The sequence below is a fragment of the Petaurus breviceps genome, unplaced genomic scaffold (genome assembly GCF_028583685.1).
Source record: "Petaurus breviceps papuanus isolate PSGF00001 unplaced genomic scaffold, PetGlider_PUasm1.0 224, whole genome shotgun sequence".
Lineage (NCBI taxonomy): Eukaryota > Metazoa > Chordata > Mammalia > Diprotodontia > Petauridae > Petaurus > Petaurus breviceps.
Window position 1 is genome coordinate 3,808,859 of NW_027185887.1, and position 13,289 is coordinate 3,822,147.

General features: G+C 37.2%; 1 protein-coding gene and 1 pseudogene across 4 annotated transcripts in view; one reads left to right on the plus strand and one right to left on the minus strand.

The window, feature by feature from the left end:
- The window catches only part of ZNF236 (zinc finger protein 236), a 219,578-nt gene that overhangs the window by 191,565 nt on the left and 14,724 nt on the right, over window positions 1-13,289 (plus strand). For all 4 annotated transcript variants that reach the window (XM_069094982.1, XM_069094979.1, XM_069094980.1 and 1 more), the window contains 2 exons: window positions 2,121-2,252; window positions 9,145-9,342. In XM_069094982.1, coding sequence (XP_068951083.1) covers window positions 2,121-2,252; window positions 9,145-9,342 — 330 coding nt within the window. The remainder of the gene's footprint in view (window positions 1-2,120; window positions 2,253-9,144; window positions 9,343-13,289) is intronic.
- LOC138166516 (cysteine-rich protein 2 pseudogene) lies at window positions 6,425-7,721 on the minus strand (annotated as a pseudogene).

The following is a 13,289-nucleotide window of genomic DNA, read 5'->3' on the forward strand; positions in this document are numbered from 1 at the left end:
TTAGGTGCTCTCTCCCCCATTAGACTATAGACTCCTTGAGAGTAGATTGTTTATGGCCTTTCTTTGTATCCCCTTGGCAAGGTGCCTGGCAAATATATGGTACTTAATAAATGTTTTTTGACTCACTGGCATTATGAGCGGTACTTTGTAGGGGATTTCAGAAATAGAAATATAAAATAATATTAAAAATAGGGAGTTCATAACCCAGTGGAGAAGGCAGCATTCTAACAAAAATGTACAAATGATATATATACAAGATAAATTGAGGATAGTCTAAGTAGGAAGACTTTGAAAGGATTCTGACTAGGACTTTAGCTGAAAATTGGAGGAAGCTAGGAGGGGGAGATGAGGGAGACAATTCCAGGCATGAGGGACATCCAGTGAAAATGCACATAGTGGGGCGGCTAGGTGGCGCAGTGAATAAAGCACCGGTCCTGGAGTCAGGAGGACCTACCTGGGTTTGGATCCAGCCTCAGACACACTTAACGCAAAAACTAGCCGTGTGACCTTGGGCAAGTCACTTAACCTCAGTTGCCCTCCAAAAAGCAAAAAAACAAAACAGGAGGAGCTTTGGGTCAGCTAGGTAGCACAGTGAGTAAGAGTGCTGGCCCTGGAGTTGGGAGGACCTGGGATCGGTTCCAGCCTCAGATACTTAACACCCACACAAAATAACTAGCAGTTGTAACCTTGGGCAAGTTACTTAACCCCAATTGCTTTACAAAGAAAAAAAAAGAAAATGCACATAGTGAGGGCTTAATAAATACTTATTGACTGACAGCCATTGTGCTCAGTTCTGGAGATGCAAATACAAAAGGGGAAAATTCAGAAAGAAATTCTGGTCTGGGAAGTTATAGGATGGAGGCAAGCCGGTAAAGAGGTGACCCTATTCCTTGATGCATTGATAGCGTTGATTTGATTACTGTTCTTAGACCAAGAAGTAAAGGTTGGGAGGTTAGGAGAGGCCAGCTCTTCTGCTTCTAAGCATGAAAGAACATTGGCCTTGATGAAGCATGGTCCAGGGCCTATAAAAAATTGAGGGAAAATGCACCTTGAAAATACTGTTCAGTTTTTAATAAAGAAACAAGACAAATTATAGCATGTTATTTAGCTATATATGTTTATCTTGCCTACATATTAAACTTCATGGAAAGCTGTATTCACTGCATTGTACATTTTCATCAAATGTTCTAGCTTTATTAGGATGAAATTAAACTTTTAAATCAGCAGGTAATTTGTTGAGGGTTGGAAAATGACTAGTGCTATCCAGATACTTATCTGTAGCTCTCTTATTCTAAAATGGGCTTAAGTACTATGTTATCCCTACTTTGTGTTTATATTGTCAGCCCTACTGTGTTTAGACTAGTTATGTGAATTGCCTAGAGTCTCCCGCTTCTATTAAGTGTTTGAATCTGGAGTTGAATCCAGGCCTTCCTGAATTCAAGTTCAGTACTCTGTTCATTGTGTCTCTGTATACCTATAGTGTTTCCTTAATTTCATTTTTAAGTTTCAAACAAGAAATAAGACCTCTGAATTAAAGAATCATTTCCTCTAAGCCAGAGACTAGAAATGTGTATCTGTGTTGGTATCTTCTTTTTGTGCTTCTAATTTCACATTACACTTATAATTCTCTTCCCAGTGCCTATTATCTAAGTTTTCTGAAGTATTCATTACCTTTTAATTCCTAACTTAACCACTTCTCGTTCCCACTGCTTGCAGCTTTTCAAAATAAAATGAACTTGAGTCAAGGACATTAAAAGTTCTGCGACTTAAATTCCATAATGTAATATCATTTTGAGGTATATTAACTGATTTTGACTGCATTTAATCAGCTATGTTATTTATAATTAAAGTCAGTTCCATTTTGTAATCATTTGCCATTTTGTAAAGTAATGTATTCATCTTAATTTTTCAAAGTATAAATTATGAACCTCTGTCAGTCTGTTTTCTCCTCTGTAAAATAAGAGGGTAAACTAGGTGACTTCCAGTATTCCTTCCAGCTCTAAAGCTGTGATACCATTTTCATAATATATGATTCATCTTTAATGTGTATGATGTCTTAAAAATTATTGTTTACTTTGACAGTCACTAAACAGCTCATGAAATTATTTTTCTCTTATTAGGCTCAGCAGTTCCCAGCTCTACTAACAGATTCCTCTCTTTCTGGCCAAAGTGGGACAGGGTCACAGCAAGTAATACTAGTGAGCCACACGCCACATTCAACTTCAGGAAATTCTGATGAACTCACTTATCAGGTACAGCTTGCTGTTATGTTTGACAATTCTTAGATTTCTAAATACCATAGATTTGGTAGGATTAAAGTTAGTTAATCAATGAGTATTATGTACTTGCTAAGCATTGGGGACACTGGAAAATAAGTTTCTGCTCTCAACTACCTCAATCTAATGAGTCTGAGAACATGCAAACAACTATGTTCAAACAAAATATATATATATATATATATACAGGCTAAACTGTGGATATCTCAAAGGAAAGGCATTGAGATTAAGAAAGATTGGTAAAGGCTTCTGAAAGAAAGTGGGATATTAGTATTGTTCGTATTATTAGTATTGTTGAGGTTCAGGAGCACCCCAAAATGTTGTGGTGTATGTGTTTGGTAGGGTCATCAGAAAGGAGGAGATGAAGAGAATGTATGGTCAAGTGAGGATTTTTTTTTTTGAGCATGAGAGAACTCTTATCTGTATTTGTAGGCAGGAGGGAAATGGTCAGTAGAAAAGACAAGATTGAAGGTCAGGAGAGAGTAGGGATGACAGAAGCTAGAGAACATCAGGATGGAATCACTTGTAAATATAGAAGGGGGTTGCTTTTAGCAAAGAGAAGAGTCACTTCTTTGTGTGATACTAAAGTGCAGGAGGAGATAGTAGGAGAAAGTATCTGAGTTACATGAGATGAGGAGGAGGAGAGAAGAGGAAGTTCTTTGTGAAAAGCCTTAAATTTTTTTTAAAGTAAAATATGAGGCAAGATTTTCAGTTGAGGGGGATGGGAAGGGCAGTAGGGAGAGAGTGCTATGAGAGGTTTGAAGGAACTAAGATGATTATTAAAGTAACAAGATTGATGATATTCTCTTCTTACTTGTTTCTTCTCCTTTTCCTCAGTTAATGGGTACCCACTGTTTCCAGTTTTTGTCTGTCATTAAAAAAAACTGATATCCATATGAGGCCTGTCCTTCTACCTTTGAGCTCCACGGGGTATATGCTCAGTAGTGGGATCCTGGGATCAAAAGTTATGAGTAGTGACTTTCATTGCTTAATTCAAAATTGTTTTTCCAGAACAGTTGAACCAATCCACAGCTTCACCAGCAGTGAATTTGATGTTCCTTCCAGAATCAGTCAGTCAATAAACATTTATTAAACCCCTGCTATATTCCAAGGACTGTACTAAGTGCTAGAGATACCAAAAGAAAGCAGCCCTCAAAGAACTCCCAATCTAATGTAAGAAACAACATGCAAATAACTACATACAAACAACCTATATACAGGATACCATTCCACAGTCCTTGGAATATTCATACGTTGCACTTTTTCCCACATTTGCCAATCAGCTTACAATGCTAAGATAAAATCTTAATATTATTTTAATTTGCACTTTTATTTTTTAGTGATTTTTGGAACATTGTTTATTATGGTCATTGATAATTTGCACTTCTCATTTTGAAAACTGTTGATAGTATTTATTCTTCTGTCTGTTGGGGAATGGCTCCTGGTCTTATATATTCACCTCAGTTCCCTATATATCTTACATATCAGACTTCTCAGTGATATATGGTATATATATTTTTTCCTACTCACCATCCTTATCATTCTTTTGAAACTGCTCTCTCCAAAGTTACTATTGATCTTTTAATTGCCATTTACCATTTCCATTTCTCAGTCTTTATCCTTGACCTCTCTGCAGCCTTTGACGCTGTCAGTCCACCTCTTCTGGATATTCTCTTCTCTCTTGGTTTTCACAATACTGCTGGTTCTCCTGGTTCTTCTACCTGCCTCTTTTCAGTCTTCTTTGCTAATTCTTCATCTAGGTCACACCTACTAATGTAGATCTCCCCCAAAGCTCTGTCTTGGGCCCTCTTCTCTAAACTATTTTACTTATTGATCTCACTTGCACCCATAAGTTCAGTTATAATCTTTCTTTGGATGATTATTAGATCTGTATATCTATCTCTAACCTTTCTCCTGAGCTTCAATTTTATGACCAGTTGCCTCTTAGATGTCTCTAAATGGATGTCCCTTAGGTAAATCAACCTCAGCATATCCAGAACAAACTCATTACTTTTTCACCCAAAATTTCCCCTTTTCTCAGCTTCCTGTTACTCTTGAGGGTACCATTATCCTTCCATTCACCCAAAATCTCGACTTTGTTATCATGCCCAAGTCATGTCCTCTTACTCACTCTGTATATCTGATCTATTGCCAAATCTTATCATTTCTACTCTCAGATCTTTTGTATATGTCTTTACTCAAATAGCTACCTGGTAAAGGCTCCCATCACCTAATACCTGAACTATTTCAATAACATTCTTGTTAGTCTTTCAGCCTCAGGTTTTCCCCACTTCAGTCTGTCCTCTACTCAGCTGTGAAATTGATCTTTCTAAAGCACAGGTCTGATCAGATCAAACCCATACCATAACCCTCAGTAAAGCTCCATGTTACCTCTCAGATCAAATATAAAGTACTCCATTCATTTGCTATTTAAAGCCCTTCAAAAACTGACACTTCCCCTTCTTCTCTTTCCTCCCTTTCCTACTTTTCTAGTCCTTTACTGCATTTTACACCTCTTTACTTTTTCTATAATCCTTCAACACCAGCTTTCTTGCTCCACATCTTTTCATTGATTGTCCCCTATGCCAGGAATTCTCTTTCCTCATTTCCACCTCCTCGCTTCTTTCAAATCTTGGCTTAAATCCCACCTCCTACAAGAAGCCTTTCCTAGTCTTCCTAAATATTAATCCCTTCCCTTGAAAGTAGCCCCAGTTTATCTTGTATATATCTTATTTTCAAGATTATATAATTGCTTGACTGTTAGACTGTGATTCCCTAAAGGAAGGGAAATGTTTTTTGCCTTTGTATCCTCAGTGCTTAACATAGTGCATGACACCTAAAAGGTGCTTAATAAGTGCTCGTCAACTTGACTTTCTTCTTGAAGAATCTTTATGAAGAAAAGAAGGGGATATCGTGCTATGCTTTTCCTCAGAAAGTAATAGCAGAATTACCTAGGTAGAATATAATAAAAGCAGTTATCCTGAATTAATAAACAACTATTTAATAAATTTATTTCAATTATATAAATTTAAAGATAAAAGATATTTCAGTGTAGTTAAATGACTATGGTTATTAGGCATATGAAATATATGAGATTCACTGCTTACCCTGATCTTGAATTGGGGGCCATTTTTAAACGAATCGTTGTAAAATCTTCAATTACAAATAAAGTCTATATGGCATCAGTAATTACTGATAGAAAGTAAAGTCTTTCTAAAACTTTTTTGAGCAGTAGTAGCATCAATGGTATAAGTGTTTAGCCTCTCAAGGTTGCTAACTTCTTTGTCTTTGCTTGTTTCCATGTTGAGTTTGATATATTTTTATATCAAACTTTTAACATGTATCTGTTTATCCATAAATGAGATTTCTTTATTACCTGCTCTTCTCGCCCTTTCCTCCATGTATGTATAATTCTCAGATGCTCCATTTCTAAGACTTCCTTCTTTCAACATTGGTATATATTCCTTTTACCCTTTTGTTTCCCCCTAAATGACCTTATAAGAGAACCAGGACCTCTGTTTTTCTTATTTTACCTCCTCAATACCCTTTGAAATTATTAAGAGTCCTGAAGGGACTCTGGTTTCTTCTCTCCCATTAGAAAAATTAGTACTGCATCATTTTATAGTCCCTTCCAAAATTGTTTCAACAAATATACCTCTCTAAATTTCTCTTAACTCTTGTGTTTCTACTTCAAGATTCCTACTCTCTTGGTCTTTTCATTGGAAATGTTTGCAAGTCATCTTATTACATTAAAGTCTATTTATCTTTCTGCATAGGTTTATACTCATCTTTGTGTAGGGTAAGATATTTTGGGTTGTAAGCCTGTATCTTTTGCCTTTTGGAATTCAGTATTCCAAGATCTCCTATCATTTTTAGTAGAAGCTGCCAGATCTTGTGTGGTCTTGATTATAGTTTCTTAGTATATAAACAGTAATCCTTTCTGGATGCTTCTAGCATTTTTTTCTGTTTTTAGTTTTGACTGTGATATTTCTCAGATCTTTTGGGGTTCCTTTCAGGTACTGATAAGTGAATTCTCTATCTTTGCCTTGCCCTCTAGTTCTAAGAGATCTTGATAGTTTTCATTTATGATTTCTTAAAACAGAGTATACAGCCTTTTAAAAAAAATCATAGTTTTCAGGTGAGTCTGATTTTTTTTTTTCAGATTCTCAAAACCTTTATTGATAGCAAAAGTCAAAGCAGTCTTAGTGTCTGGTTAAATGTGAAGGTATAGGTGGCTAGGCTTTAGGGCCTGTGGTGCATTAAGGAGAAATGACAGCAGAAGGGTTCCTAGAGAGAACACTTTGCCCAAGGCTGTTGAGTAACACTGTGAGAGACAAAGGATTTGTCTTTAGACAAAGCAGGATCCATATCCTTTTGTAGATAGATAGTAGGACCTACAGCCTCTTAGCAACAAAGAGAAAGGAAAACAGGGAATGAGAGAAAAGGAGTAATAGAGACAGAAAGGGGGTGGGGGGCTCAGAAGGGTGGCTAGGGAGGTGAGTAGGTAAACCCAAACAGACTGAAAGAGAGAAGTAGTAGAAGTAATGGTAAGAATGGGGGGGACACCCAGGTAGATCTCAGTAATTCTGGGGAACCCTCAAAAATGCACCCTCACACTCATATACAAAGTTGGGTCATGGTATTCACACCCCCTCAGAAATAAGCTTCTTGTGCAGGCAACAGTGGGGAGTGCTTACTCCCCTAGAAGAAATGGGAATAGCAGACTGGGCATCACTCAAAGGGTCAGGACCTCCTAAGGCTGGTCTTTAACTTCAGGGTCTTTGTCATAGATGTAGCTCCCCACTGCCCCAGTGTTCACTCCTTTTGGTCCAAAGAGAATTCCATAGCAAGGTTTATGGCAATATGGTTGTCCATCATGCTCTGCATGTCCACCAGGTGTCAGTGTCTTTCCACAACGCTCACAGCGAAGGCAAGGCCAGTGCCAATCCTTTCCCAGGGATGTCACCTTCTCCGCAAAATAGACCCTCTTGTTACATCAAGGGCACATGTTGGGCTCCCTGGTGAAAGTCGTGACACTGGAGGCTCTGCTGGGCCCTCTGGAGGTGCCACTGGCTTTCCAATCCTCTGCTCGAACTGGGTGATCAATAGGGCCAGTGACAGGAGCCTCCTCTACCTGTGGTTTCTCATAGATGTAAGAGCCTGCGCCCCCAATGTTTACACCTTTAGGCCCAAACAACGTGGCGTAGCAGGGCTTGTGGCAAAATGGCTTCCCATCGTGCTCTGCATGCCCTCCAGGTGTCAGTGTCTTGCTGCAACACTCACACTTGAGACAAAATTTATGCCAGTCCTTGCCCAGGGAGCTCACCTTTTCAGCGAAGTACACGGTTTTGTCGCACTTGGGGCACTTGGAAGCCATGGTCCAGGGCAGGATCCCTCCGTTCACCAGCAGCCCTAGCTCCCACCTGATTCTTTTTTTAAATAGATTTTTATTGATATCTTTTATTCCTTATATTTTCATAGTTATCCCAAGTATCACTTTCCCTGTCTCTTCCATAGAGTCATCCCATATTACGAGTAGTGGTTTATGGAGAGAAAAAAACACCACAACTGATAAGGAGTTTGAAAAAGTCTGAAAACATGTATAATGTGTAACATCTGTAAACCTCCCAACTCCATAAAGGTGTGGGTTGGAAGTGTCTGCTCATATCTCTTCATTCAAGTCCTTCTTGATTTTATAATTTTGTCAGTCACTTTTGATTTCTTTGATATGTGATTCTGTCCATTTGCATTGTTGTAGTTTCTGTGTTTATTGTTTTCTTGGTTTTTCTTACTTCATTCTACATCAATTCATGAAGTTCTTTCCATGCTTCTTTGTATTCATCATGCAGTTACAGCACAGCAATATTCCTTTACATTCATAGACCATAATTTGTTTAGCCATTCTCTAATTGATATACTTTGTTTCCAATTGTTAGCTATCACAAAAAGTACAGTTATAAATATTTTGGAGTGTATGGGGTCTTTCTTATCAATGACTTTCTTGGGGTATGAGCCCAGTAATAGAGTCTCTGTTTCAAAGGGTATGGACATTTTAGTTACTTTATTTACATAATTCCAAATTGCTTTCTAAAAGTCTCGTACCATTTCACAGCTCCATCAACAATGTATTAGTGTCCATTTCACAATTCCTCCAGCATTGACTGTTACCATTTTTCGGTTAGTTTTCCTAATTTATAGGGTGTGAGGCTTTCTAAACTTAGCAACATGAATTCTCATATAAATCTGTAATCACCTCACCCTCTATCCCTCCTTCTCTCCCTGTCTCTCTCTCTCAACCAATTCCACATGGTTTTGATGACTGCTGCTTTGTAATATAGATTAAGGTCTGGAAGTACTATTTCCCCTCTCTCCCTATTTCTTTTCATCATTTCCCTGATATTCTAGATTTTTTTGTTTTTCCAAATGAATTTTATTATTTAGTCAAATTTTATGAAATATCCTCATGGCAATTTGATTATTATAACATTAAGATTATACATTAATTTTGTCACTATTTCCATTTTTATTATTTTGGCATGATCTCACCGCAAGTACTGAATATTCCTTCATCTGTGTGTTGTTCTTTATTTCCTTAAGGAGCACTTTGAATTGAATTTATACATAGCTTTTGTGTGCGTTGGTAGGTTGATAAAACATGTGCAGCTTAGGTGAGTGTTTAAGGTGCGAGTGTATGGTTTATTTTGTTGTTGTTATATCTGTCAGTTAAACTATTTAAATATAAGTAGGAAAAAAAAGAAAATAGTGACATGCATATCATTGCTTTTAATAACCTGTATGCAGACTTATATGCAAAGGATAAACACATTTATTAAAAATATAAAGTAATTCTCTTCATAAATTTCTCCAGGTGACTGATGTTTCACCAAACCTGAATAAAAGCAGCCAATCTGAAAAAGAAGGTCGAGTACACCAGTGTTTCGAATGTAATCGCACTTTTTCATCTGCAACCATGTTAATGCACCACAGCAAAGAAGTTCATGGCAAAGAACGGATCCATGTTTGCCCCATCTGTAGTAAAGCCTTCAAACGGGCAACACATCTAAAGGTAATTTTTTTCTTTCAGAATCGTTAAGCATCATTCTTATTGTGCTTTTAAATAACCATTATTTTATCAAAAATAATTGGGTATTAGACATAAGCAGTTGTGGTTTTTTAGGACTTGAAATACCTCCTTTTTTTTCCTGAAAAGAAATAAGTTAGTAAACCCTACTAGAAGAAATTAGTGTTGTAAGGAATCAAGAATTTCGAAAATGCTTTGTGAAAATGATAATCACCAGTGCTCAAAGTACAAATTCTGTAAATGCTTTTAGAGGGTCAAATGAGATACTTATGCATTTCTAGTATATTTAGTAAATGTTCTTGGAAACATAATTCATTAATGAAATTAATCCATACTGGATCCCAAACTTTTTCTGACTGAACCTTTTTAGACTATATGACTAGGGAATCTCTTTATCATGTATAGTACAAATATAGGTATCTGATCTTTCAATGAATGATCCTTAACATTCCCACTCTCTATACTGCCTATCTTCCCATCATGTTTCTTTGACTCAAAGGATGCATTTTTAAAAGGCCCAAAATTCATTTTATAAAAGATTGGTTAAAAGATTCACTCCTCTATATAACCCCCAGGATGAAATTGGACTGAAGGGTTTATGGAGAGGAAAAATACTTTCTATTCTGTTGTGAAACACTGAAATCACTAATCTTTCTGAGGGACCTGTTATATCTCACTTTCCCTGTGTCAGGACAGGTACAAAAACCAAAAAGTTTCACATTTATTTATTACAATTAAGGAAGCATATATTTATTTATTTGTTTGTTTGTTTATTTATTTTAAGGAAGCATTTTAAACACACTTTATACAAGTTACTACACTAGACATATATGGGATACAAAGGCAGAAATTTTTTTTCTTTATTTTTTCTTTTTTTCATGTGAGTTTTTATTCAAATAGAGGGTAATAACATGTACACATGTAAGTAAATGCAAAATGTATATAAAGTAGTTTCTGGAAGAAAAAGAACACTTAACACCTCAGGGAGAACATGAAAGCATTCATATGAAGTGGTACCTAAGTTGAACTTTCAAGGGAACTAGGGATTCCAAATAGTGGAGGTGAGTAGGGAAAGTATTTCAGGGAAGAAAGGACTACTTGTGCAGAGAGAGAGAGTCTTCTATAAAAACAACAGATATGCTAGTTTAGCTATAGTGTAATGTGTCTGAGACAGAGTAATGTGAAATAATTTTATAAAGACAGTGTGGGGCCAGACCACGAAGGGCTTTAGATGTCAAACAAGAGAGTTTACATTTTATCCTAGAGGCAATAGGGAGCAACTGAAGCTTCTTGAGCTGGGAAGTGGCATGTCGTATATAAATTAGAAGAGGAAAATGTGTGCTTTGTTGATTTGGCAACTATGTGTATAGATTAGAGGGAGAAAAAGTCTGAAATAGGAAGACCAGTTTCATTCTGGCTAATGTAATGGTCCATGCAAGAGGTGATGAAGTACTGATATGGTAGCCCTGTGAGTGGAGAGAAGGGGAGAGGAAGTGAGAGTTTATAGATATTATAACCTACTCTTAGCTACACTGTGCTAGGTGCTGAGGTGGATTTTTTTTAAATGTTGAAAAGACAGTTCCTGCTCTTATGATCCTATAGTCCAGCTGGAAGATACAACACTAACACATACAGCTATAATATATGTTACATGATGAGTACATTAAAGACAAGGCTTTGGTGAGAGATAGTGGTTAAGCGACTGTAAAGATCTAGGAAGGTTTCCTGGAAGCAGTGCCATTTGACTTGGGTTTTAGGTGGTAGGTAGTGCTTCAGCATGTGAAGAAAGGAGGAGGCAGAGCATTCCACCTATAAGGACTAAGGGGAAAAGGCATTAATTTACTTGTTGCCCCCTTTAAATTACTACAATAGCTACTATTGCTTCCCTTAGATATTTCCTAAACCAGAAATTTTCTTTCAAGAGAAGTTTACAAGAATTTCCTTCTCCATCCTTTCTTTTTTTATAGTTTAGTTTTTATTTTGTAATCATAAATTGAATTTAAAGTATAGCTATCTAGTCATACTTGTGGCAGAAAAAGGGAAATGAAATCCAAGGAAAATTTATAGTAAGTGAGAGTACAAGGATTACAGGGTATGAGAGCTATAGAGGAATGATTTAGTGGGAAAGACAAAAACAGACACACACACACACACTTAGCAGAATTGTTCACAGTCAGCAGTAGTGATTTTCTTTCTGGTCTTGCCATCCTAGGAACTGAAGCATTCCATGGCTTCCATACTGTTTGTGCTTTCTTTCACCTGAACAAAAATCACATGCTTGATGACCAACAAATCAATCTTAGCAATATAGATGAAAACTGGAGTTGTTTGTGTTGGGTCCAGCAGTTGCCATAAGCAAGATGCCAGGGCTAGTGTGCTTCAGAATGAAGTTCTCATCAGGAAATTTCTTCCTGTGTATGGGCTTAACACCAGTGCCATTATAGCATGTGAAGTCATCATCTTGGTTCATAAACCCAGCAGTGATTCTGGGAAAGCAGGAACCTTTGCAGCCAAAGGGGTTGATTCTCAGACTATGGAAGTTTCTTTAGAAATTTGTCTGCAAATAGCTTGAAACCCTGGAGCACATTATCAGTGGTGATGTCGATATACATGGTGAGGTTGGCCCTTGGTGGTTTAGCTGGGGGCAACAGCAGCAGCAGTGGGAGTTAGTGTTCAGCAGACTGAGTGAAATTGAGGTCTTCTGGCGGAAGTATCTGAAAAGCCCTCTTCATTCTTATCTTCGGTTCTCCAGTAAATATCATACATCTTCTTTTGTGCTTTAGTAGGGATTTACTGTGAAGCACGATAAGGAGCCAAACAGTGGACAGTGTTGAAGCTATGATAATAGGTGAAAAGAGTGATAGTTTGAAAGGTTGCAAAGATTCTTATTCTTTCCTACCTAACTTCCTGTTCCTTAGTTGTATTCTTTATTGATACATAGTTTTGCCCTTTTTTTTTTTTAAAGCAGTTGGGGTTAAATAACTTGCTCAAGGTTACATGGCCAGTTATTTTTTGTGTGGGTGCCAAGTATCTGAGGCCAGAACAGATCCCGGGTCTACCAACGCTGGTGCAAGTACTCTTACTCACTGCGCTACTTGGCCGCCCCAGTTTTGCCCTTTTCTTAACCTTTTAAGCCCTTCTACACCCTTCAGTTAAGGGATGAGAGAGAGTGGCTCTTATGCAGGTCCTTTCTGCTAAGTCTCCCCTTCATTCAAGTTCAGTCTTTCTATGGCATGCCTCATGTTCACTTCTGGTTAAGTTCTACTAAAAAGCCACTCTACGCCTTTCTAACACAATGTTCGGTAAAAAAAGGTATGTCCCTTTTGAGCCTCCCAGTATAGTGATATCTTAGACCAGACAATTGTCTATGTCACTTATAACCTTCCCTCTTCTTCCCCATTTTTCATGAAATTCTTATCCAAGTGTAATGGTCAAGGGGACACGGAGAAGCATTTCTTGTATAACTCCATTCTCCTTCAGGGGTGGAAGGTTTATACTCTCTAATCTGGCCCCATTGGAAATTTGTCTGTCTTCTTGCTTCTCAGGATCATTTCATCACAGGGACAGTAATATGTAATTAAGAAGAGAATAAGAATGATTTGGAACTTATCAAGGGTTAAAGGATTAGAGAAAAGAGAAAAAAGTTAGATTTGTATACTCAGTGGCGTAACTTAAAATCATTTTGAATGCTTAATATAGAAAAATTACCTGTCAGTTATTTATAACTTTTAATATAAAAGTTAAAATGTATTGGATACAAGAAAGGTAGAATGTAGTTCTCACTAGGGAGTTTTCCTTTGTATGTTTGTCATACTAAGCATCCCAGGATCATAGTGAGTAGCTCTTGATCAGCTCTAGGAGTCCTAATTCAGCCCTGTTTATATTCATAACCCATAAAAATGATATGTCAGACTGATTTCCTTTCTAATATA